This window comes from Silurus aristotelis, assembly GCF_946808225.1.
Source record: "Silurus aristotelis genome assembly, chromosome: 22".
Classification (NCBI taxonomy): Eukaryota; Metazoa; Chordata; class Actinopteri; order Siluriformes; family Siluridae; genus Silurus; species Silurus aristotelis.
This window is the reverse complement of record NC_139595.1, coordinates 363,733-373,732: the sequence shown is the minus strand read 5'-3', so window position 1 is coordinate 373,732 and position 10,000 is coordinate 363,733. Positions and strand designations below refer to the sequence as shown.

The following is a 10,000-nucleotide window of genomic DNA, read 5'->3' as shown; positions in this document are numbered from 1 at the left end:
TCTATCTTGTGTCTCTCTGTCTATCTTGTGTCTCTCGGTCTTCTCGGTCTGTCTTGTATCATTCAGTCTGTCTCGTATCTCTAGGTCTGTATCTCTTGGTCTGTCTCTCGGGTCTGTCTCGTATCTCTCAGTCTGTCTCGTATCTCTCAGTCTGTCTCATGTCTCTGGCGACGTCTTGGGTCGGACAGACTGCACGCTCCGTTGTCATATTTCTGAAAGGAATGTTGCTTTAGCGCTTGTGTGGTTTCCTCAGGAACAGATCCAGTTACACTGACATTGAAAACTGAACATCTGGGATTCCTTCTGTTCTGTAAATGTTTCATTCACTTCATTTCATCTTCACACACACACACACACACACACACACACACACACACACACACACACACACACACACACAAACACACACATACACACACATACACACACACACACTGCTTCCCAGCATGCACAGAGAGAGAGATGAAATGTGAGACAGCTTAGGTCAGAGGTCACGCCACACTTCCATCAGTGTAGCTCCATGTCTGTTGTGGTTATTGTTCCAAATGTTGGTGGGCAGAAACTGTTGCTATGACAACAGCAGCCTTGTTCACTTTAGACAGAGGGATACGGAGAAGAGACACAAATCCATGAATTATTCTGTGGGGTTTGTTCATTTTGGGCATTGCATATGTCTCACACACACACACACACACACACACACACACACACACACACACACTAGAGCTGACATGTGCAGTGTAAATACTTGTGTGTGTGTATGTGTGTGTGTGTGTATATAACAGAGTTTGTAGTGATGCTGAGTGTCAATACTGTGTTTCAGGGTTTACTCGGACCTCAGGGCCCAATCGGACCTCCTGGAGAAAAAGTGAGTAATGTGTGTGTGAGGGAGAGAGGGAGGGTAAGAGTGTGTGTGTGTGTGTGTGTGTGTGTGTGTGTGTGTGTGTGTGTGTGTGTGTGTGTGTGTGTGTGTGCGTGTGTGCGTGTGTGTGTATGTGTGTGGTTAGAAACCATGAGTCTGTTGGATCAATTAGGGGGGCAGAGGATCAGTCTGTAATAACATAGAGGGGCCTCTTTCTCTCACACACACACACACACACACACACACACACACACACACACACACACACACACACACACACACACACACACACACACACACACACACACACACACACACACACACACACACGTACATACACATATACTTACACATACACTCTCTATCTCATATACACACACACACACACACACACACACACACACACACACACACACACACTCACATACACATACACATTCCCCCCCCCCCACACACACACACACACACACACACACACACACACACACACACACACATATATTCTCTCTCACACACATACACACACACACACACACACACACACATATATTCTCTCTCACACACACACACACACACACACACACACACACACACACACACACACACACACACACTCACACATACAATCTTTCTCTCATATACACACACACACACACACACACACACACACTCACACATACAATCTTTCTCTCATATACACACACACACACACACACACACACACACACACACACACACTCACACATACAATCTTTCTCTCATATACACACACACACACTCACATACACACATACACACCCACACACACACACTCACATACACACATACACACACACACCCACACACACACACACACACACACACACACACACACACACACACACATACACACACACGCAGTTTTGGTTTACTGATCATATGACCAGAGACTGTATGTGATATTAATAAGAATAAACGTTTAGATGATTTTTTTTTTTTTTTACATTTAATTCTGAGTTTGTTATTGTTGTTGTTGTTGTTGCTGTTGTTGTTGTTGTTGTCTTGGTGTGTGATGTGACTTTCTGTGTTCAGGGTCCTACTGGAAAACCAGGACTGCAGGGTTTAGCTGGAGCTGATGGTCCTCCTGTAAGTTCTCCCTGTCTCCCTCTCCCCCTGCCCCACTTCCCCACCTCTCCCTGTCTCACTCTCCATGTCTTATGCTCCCCATCTTACTCCACCTTCTTACTCCCCATGTCTCTACTCTACCCTGTCTCACTCTCCTCTGTCTTACTCTCCCTATCTCACTCCCCATCTTACTCAGTGTCTCACTCCCTGTCTTACTCCCCCTGTCTCACTCCCCATGTCTCTACTCTACCCTGTCTCACTCTCCTCTGTCTTACTCTCCCTATCTTACTCCCCATCTTACTCAGTGTCTCACTCCCTGTCTTACTCCCCCTGTCTCACTCCCCATGTCTTTACTCTCCTCTGTCTCACTCTCCTCTGTCTTACTCTCCCTATCTCACTCCCCATCTTACTCAGTGTCTCACCTCCTGTCTTACTCCCCCCGTCTCACTCTTTATGTAACAGGGTCACCCGGGAAAAGAGGGACCAGCTGGAGACAAAGGATCTGTTGTAAGTATTTCCTCTGATTCAGTAACGATAACTTACTATAACACTCCCCACTGTAACACTCCCCACTGTAACACTCCCCACTGTAACACTCCCCACTGTAACATTCCCCACTGTAACACTCCCCACTGTAACATTCCTCACTGTAACATTCCTCACTGTAACATTTCCCACTGTAACGTTCCTCACTGTAACGTTCCTCACTGTAACGTTCCTCACTGTAACACTCCTCACTGTAACATTCCTTACTGTAACATTCCTCACTGTAACACTACTTACTGTAACACTCCTCACTGTAGTGTTCCTCACTGTAACACTCCTCACTGTAACACTCCTCACTGTAACACTCCTCACTGTAACGTTCCTCACTGTAACATTCCTCACTGTAATGTTCCTTACTGTAACACTCCTCACTGTAACACTCCTCACTGTAACGTTCCTCACTGTAACGTTCCTCACTGTAACACTCCTCACTGTAACATTCCCCACTGTAACATTCCTTACTGTAACATTCCTCACTGTAACACTCCTCACTGTAACGTTCCTCACTGTAACATTCCTTACTGTAACACTCCTTACTGTAACACTCCTCACTGTAACACTCCTCACTGTAACATTCCTTACTGTAACACTCCTCACTGTAACACTCCTCACTGTAACACTCCTTACTGTAACACTCCTCACTGTAACACTCCTCACTGTAACACTCTTTACTGTGACATTCCTTACTGTAACATTCCTTACTGTAACATTTCTCACTGTAACACTCCTCACTTGTGTTCTGTAACACTCTGCTGTTATTATTTATTTTGAGTATATAGTGATAATGAGTGTTTTCTTTAGGGTCACCCAGGACCCATGGGTTTGATTGGTTACCCCGGACCTCGCGGAGTCAAAGTAAACTCACCATCACACTCATCATGTTATTATTTCCACACTGTTAAACTGCTAAGAAACAAGTTACAAGTATTATTCTGTGTGTGTGTGTGTGTGTGTGTGTGTGTGTGTGTGTGTGTGTGTGTGTGTGTGCGCACGCACACATTTAGGGAGCTGAAGGAGTTCGTGGGTTAAGAGGTGATAAAGGAGAAAAGGTTTGTTTTCTTCAGTTTTCTTTTTTTCAGTTTCTGTAATGAATCATGTGTTAGTGAGGTGCTAAGAATTCCGTGAGATTGGTGTGAGGAGCTCACGGAAGATAAACACTAATTGTTTGTCCATATTGTGTGTCACATTATTGATTATGTAATGATGTTTATTCAGCAGTAATGCAGTTTTTTAAATCAACTCTTTTCTCTCTGCTGATTAATTACATTTAATCTCCCCAGTGTTTGGTAATAACATAATTCGTGACCACTAGGTGGCACTGTTCCCCTAACATGGAAAATATTCCTAGTCCCTAATGCCATGAAAAATAGTGTAAAAAAAAAACATACAGTAAGATTCATATTACTGTATATTTATTTTTATATTAAATTAGTTTTTTTGTTTTTTATTTAAAACATATAACATTATTAACAATTTGAATGTAAAATAATATTTTAATGAACTGTAAAATGACCTTATACCTGAAATGTGGAGAAAATAGTATTTTACATTACTATGTTACAGTTGTTATTATTATCGTTGTTGTTATTATTATTATTATTAATTATTATTAATAACGATAATAATAATAGTAATAATAATTTAAAGTATAGTAGTAAACCATTCCTCACCACTAGATGTGAGCAGAGCATCATGCTACAGGTCACAAGGTGCAGCGTACAGAATTATTATTTTTTTTTATATTAAAATACAATAAATTAAATGATAATTTTGCACTCTGCAGTTTGTACTTTTTGCAGTTCTGTGTTTTTTTATTTAATTTATTTCAAGTTACATTGTTGTGCTGTTTTAGTGTACTAGGGGCATTACTGGCTTTTGGTTCTGTGTGTGTGTGTGTGTGTGTGTGTGTGTGTGTGTGTGTGTGTGTGTGTGGAGAAATTAATAAAGTGTTTGTGGTGTTTTGCAGGGTGAAGACGGTTTCCCCGGGTTTAAAGGTGATATGGGACTCCAAGGAGACAAGGTGAGTGATAATGTTCAGAAATACTGTATACAAAGACATGAAGTTCATGTTGTCTGGATTTGATCAGATGTTGATGATAAAAGCACTCCTCCACTGTCCACATGAGAAACGTGAGCTGTTGTTAGTGTGTGTTTATAATGCAGTTGATCCTGAACATCTTGAGACCCTGCGGTAAAATCTGAGAGCCATGTAGAGAACAGACACAGAGAGGAAGGCTGGCATTTCCTCCTGCAGCCACTAGAGGGAGACAAAGGCATGTAGATTTGTAAAAACAAATAATTATTTATATGGTATTTTTCAGGGAGAGTCGGGAATCATTGGGGTGAGAGGAGAAGATGGACCCGAGGGACCGAAGGGAAAATCCGGACCATCTGGAGAAGCTGGACCCATGGGCCTCGCTGGAGAGAAGGTCAACATTAAAAAAAAATTTAATTAAAAAAACAAGCTGGTTTCTCTTATATATAAAGCTTACAGAATGTGTGTGCATGTTGTGTGTGTGTGTGTGTGTGTGTGTGTGTGTGTGTGTGTGTGTGTGTGTGTGTGTGTGTAGGGTAAACTGGGAGTTCCTGGATTACCTGGATATCCTGGGAGACAGGGTCCAAAGGTAAAACCATCACAAACACCTGAACTTCATCAGTCCTGATTTTTATTGTGATTCACTCAATTAAAATAAAAACTCTTTATGGTTCCACAGGGTTCTTCTGGTTTCGCTGGTTCTGCTGGAGCCAACGGAGAGAAAGGAGGGAGAGTATGTGCCATCACTGCACAATTAATAAAGAGATACTGCAAAGATCTGATGAAGCTCACCTCAGGGGTTTGGGCTTTGATGCTAATTTCATCTTCTCTCTGTAGGGACTTGCTGGTAAATCCGGGCCGAGAGGACAGCGTGGTCCCACGGTACACACACACAAACCCACACACACACACACACAAAACTAAAGGTTAGCGCTAATGCTAATGATGGGGATTGGTGTGTTCAGGGACCTCGTGGGAGTCGAGGTGCGAGAGGACCGACAGGAAAACCAGGAGCCAAGGTCAGAAGCTCCTCCATACTTCCAGAACTCTGATTGGTTAATTGATGGATTGATTGGTTGATTGATTGATATAAATGCTTTTCGTCACAGGGTACATCGGGACATGACGGTGCTGCTGGTGGTCCTGGAGAAAGAGTGAGCATCTTCACCATCACTGCATGGTTTATTTTCTCCTTTATATAAAACTTATCACTTCATCACTGTGTGGGTTGTGTTTTTTTGCAGGGACCTCAAGGCCCTCAGGGGCCCGTCGGGATGCCAGGACCTAAAGGGCCTAATGTACGTCATTTATACACTCATAATAACGCTCCATATCACTGTGCCTGCAAGTTAGCATGCTAGTAATTTAGCTATTTTATTAGCACATTTTTATAACTTTATATGTAGAAAAAAACAAAGAATCTGAAATAATGAAAACTCCAATATTATTTTTATATGTTGCTGATTAGCTGGTTAGCATGCTAGTTTATTAGTAAGCTAAATTACATGACTGTGAAAAATGCTTGTTCATATTTATTGTTGTTATTATTATTATTAATATTATTATTATTATTGTGTGTGTGTGTGTGTGTGTGTGTGTGTGTGTGTGTGTGTGTGTGTGTGTGTGTGTGTGCGTGTGTGTGTGTCTGTGTGTGCGCTCACAGGGACCTCCTGGTAAAGACGGACTGCCAGGACACCCAGGACAGCGAGGAGAAACTGTATGCTAATGTTCACACACACACACACACACACACACACACACACACACACACACACACACACACACACATACTGATGATCCTGCACTAATTTCCAGTTTGTTGCTGTGAGATTCTTCCTGCTGATTGATTCCACAGTTGCAGCTTTTAGCTTAGCATTGTTTATCCAGTCGCTAGAGTGAGACTTTAATTGGCTATTTGCTCATAATAAACGGAATAAATTGTGTTTATTTGATGTGGAATTGAATGTAATATGGGAATGTGTTTGTGATTAAAGGGTTTTCAGGGGAAGACGGGTCCCCCAGGCCCTGGAGGAGTCGTGGGTCCGCAGGTAAGATGCAAAAAAAGGAAACAAACCGAATAAGAAATTTATAACCATAAATGAATAAATTCATCAATACATTTTATAGAATTTATTATAATTTAATTCAGTTGATATGAATTGGATTTTTTTCATATAATAAAAATATAAATACAATAATAAAAGTATATAATATGCTATAATAAAAAACTATAGTAATATATTCTTTATGTTTTTATTATTATATAAATTATTATTATTATTATTATTATTATTATTATTAAGTATATAATTGTAACCGTGTGTGTGTGTGTGTGTGTGTGTGTGTGTGTGTGTGTGTGTGTGTGTGTGTGTTGAAGGGCCCTACAGGAGAAACCGGACCTGTAGGTGAGCGAGGACACCCTGGATCCCCAGGACCCCCTGGAGAACATGGTCTTCCTGGAGCAGCAGGCAAAGAGGGTGGAAAGGTACGAAAAAAACAACAAAAAGCATCATTATTATTATAATAACAACAATAATTATTATTGTTGTTATTATTATTGAATTGGTGTATAAATGTTTAAAATATCCTTTAATATAATCTTTATTCCATCATCAGGGAGACCCAGGCCCTCAGGGTCCTTCCGGAAAGGTCGGTCCTCCTGGTATCCGAGGATTTATGGGACTGCGAGGTCTCCCAGGAACCCCAGTAAGAACAAGATAAATCTGTATAAACTGATCCAGAACAGTATCATGGCTGAGACATAAACACACACTATCTGCTTTTCTGTTTTAGGGGCCAGGTGGTCTGAAAGGTGGTGAAGGTCCTCCAGGTCCACCAGGTCCAAATGTAAGTACATCAGATGTTCACAGAGCCGCTGCTGCACTAAACCAGGAAATAATTACACTAATAAAAAAAAAACACAGCAATGTGATGAAGAAGATGATGATGATGATAATGAAGATGAAGAATAGGGTGTGTGTTGATGTTTTAGGGATCTCCAGGTGAGAGAGGAGGTGCTGGACCTGGAGGTCCCATTGGAGTACCAGGAAGAAACGGACCCCAAGGACTCCCAGGACCCGCTGGAGAGAAAGGTGGCCCGGTAAGGAAGAGTGTTTATTGTGTTTGTTTATTTATTTATTTATGCGACTTTCATAAAAATGATATAAATGTGATGTTTCCTGTGTTTAAATCAAAATCTATCATTTGTAGAATAACTGCAGTAACACTGAACAATCTTCATCATTATCATCAAACTCACTTGTATCCAACTTTCATATGTATAAACATGTCTTTTGATTCCACACACACACACACACACACACACACACACACACACACACACACACACACACACACACACTTCATGTAGACCTTCATGAGACTGTATACGAGTGTGTAGATTGTGAATGTGGAAGGTGCTGTGGATGTTTAGGGTGAAAAAGGTCCCACTGGTCCAGCTGGACGTGATGGTATTCAGGGTCCAGTTGGACTTCCAGGACCTGCAGGACCTCAGGGACCACCTGGAGAGGATGGCGATAAGGTAACTTCAGCAGTGTGTCACATTTCCTCAGTTAACGAGACGTTGAGTTGTGTGTAACACTGGAGTGTGTGTTCTGATTTAAAGGGAGAAGTCGGAGAGCCTGGACAGAAAGGAGGCAAAGGGGACAAGGGAGAATCAGTGAGTGTCCTGAAATTATACACACATCTACATACAAACCCTCACATACACACCACGTCCTCACATACACACAACGTCCTCACATACACACCACGTTCTCACATACACACAACGTCTTCACATACACACCACGTCCTCACATACACACCACGTTCTCACATACACACCACGTCCTCACATACACACCACGTCCTCACATACACACCACGTCCTCACATACACACCACGTCCTCACATACACACAACGTCTTCACATACACACCACGTCCTCACATACACACCACGTCCTCACATACACACCACGTCCTCACATACACACCACGTCCTCACATACACACCACGTTCTCACATACACACCACGTCCTCACATACACACCACGTCCTCACATACACACCACGTCCTCACATACACACCACGTCCTCACATACACACCACGTCCTCACATACACACCACGTCCTCACATACACACCACGTCCTCACATACACACCACGTTCTCGCATACACACCACGTCCTCGCATACACACCACGTCCTCGCATACACACCACGTCTTCGCATACACACCACGTCTTCGCATACACACCACGTCCTCGCATACACACAACGTCCTCGCATACACACACGTCCTCGCATACACACAACGTCCTCGCATACACACCACGTCTTCACTTAAACACCACATTCTCACTTAAACACCACGTTATCACATAAACACACACACACTCGTCCTTACACAAATACGTCCTCTCGTGCACACTTTCTCACATACACAGGCCCTCACATACACTCGTTCTAACACATGCACGTTCTCACATACACACATCTTCACTCACACACACACACACACACACACACACATTCTCACACACACATACACACATGTACTCACATGCACACTTCCTCAGACACACATCCACACACATGTCCTCACATATACATGTCTTGACAAGTATGTAAGACAAGTACATGTCTTATTAATACCATTTTAATGATTTTTCTACTTATTATTAGGGTCCTTCTGGTCCAGTTGGTCTTCAGGGTCCAGTTGGCAATCCAGGTCCTGCTGTGAGTGTCTCAACCCAAGCACACACAATACACACATAATCAGAATGGACTGTTCAGTGTGGAATGTGGTGTGTGTATGTGTGTGAAGCAGTGGTGGAGATATAGCTGTGACAAAATCAGATCACATTTTACAGGTGAAGAATGGAAGATGATTGGCAGATTTGTGTGTTTGTGTGTGTGTGTGTATCAGGGCAGTGATGGTGAAGCTGGTCCACGAGGTCAGCAGGGAATGTTTGGTCAGAAAGGAGATGAAGGACCTCGAGGATTCCCCGGACTGCCAGGACCCGTCGGCCTTCAGGTCCACACTCTTCATCTGCATACAGCATGCAACATTCACACTACAGCGTAAAGTGAAAAAAGGGTTTTTGGTGTAAATGTAAATCATTTTTGTGAAACTCGGATGTTAATTGTAGCCTTTACTTGCTTACAGTTTTGTATAGAATGTAGATGTTTGTATTGAATGTAAATGTAAATCCACAATGTTTGTTTTAGGGGTTACCTGGACCTCCAGGTGAGAAGGGAGAGACAGGTGACGTCGGTGCAATGGTTAGTCTTTTCTCCTCTTCATGAATGTAATTATTTATTATTTATTTATTTGTCTTGATAATGATTTTTTTTTTTTACTTGGTGTGTATCAGGGTCCGCCTGGTCCTCCAGGCCCAAGAGGTCCTCAGGGTAACAGCGGGGCAGACGTGAGTGTTTCACCC

The 10,000-nt window shown here is 42.4% G+C and overlaps 1 protein-coding gene across 1 annotated transcript in view; it reads left to right on the top strand.

The window, feature by feature from the left end:
* Nucleotides 1–10,000, top strand: part of col11a1b (collagen, type XI, alpha 1b) — a 63,625-nt gene that overhangs the window by 39,049 nt on the left and 14,576 nt on the right. Inside the window, exons 24-48 of the mRNA XM_083524971.1 lie at nt 824–868; nt 1,934–1,987; nt 2,429–2,473; nt 3,314–3,367; nt 3,517–3,561; nt 4,479–4,532; nt 4,834–4,941; nt 5,083–5,136; nt 5,227–5,280; nt 5,385–5,429; nt 5,513–5,566; nt 5,657–5,701; nt 5,792–5,845; nt 6,211–6,264; nt 6,542–6,595; nt 6,925–7,032; nt 7,164–7,253; nt 7,341–7,394; nt 7,540–7,647; nt 7,981–8,088; nt 8,173–8,226; nt 9,240–9,293; nt 9,484–9,591; nt 9,786–9,839; nt 9,932–9,985. Coding sequence (XP_083381097.1) covers nt 824–868; nt 1,934–1,987; nt 2,429–2,473; nt 3,314–3,367; nt 3,517–3,561; nt 4,479–4,532; nt 4,834–4,941; nt 5,083–5,136; nt 5,227–5,280; nt 5,385–5,429; nt 5,513–5,566; nt 5,657–5,701; nt 5,792–5,845; nt 6,211–6,264; nt 6,542–6,595; nt 6,925–7,032; nt 7,164–7,253; nt 7,341–7,394; nt 7,540–7,647; nt 7,981–8,088; nt 8,173–8,226; nt 9,240–9,293; nt 9,484–9,591; nt 9,786–9,839; nt 9,932–9,985 — 1,611 coding nt within the window. The remainder of the gene's footprint in view (nt 1–823; nt 869–1,933; nt 1,988–2,428; nt 2,474–3,313; nt 3,368–3,516; nt 3,562–4,478; nt 4,533–4,833; nt 4,942–5,082; nt 5,137–5,226; nt 5,281–5,384; nt 5,430–5,512; nt 5,567–5,656; nt 5,702–5,791; nt 5,846–6,210; nt 6,265–6,541; nt 6,596–6,924; nt 7,033–7,163; nt 7,254–7,340; nt 7,395–7,539; nt 7,648–7,980; nt 8,089–8,172; nt 8,227–9,239; nt 9,294–9,483; nt 9,592–9,785; nt 9,840–9,931; nt 9,986–10,000) is intronic.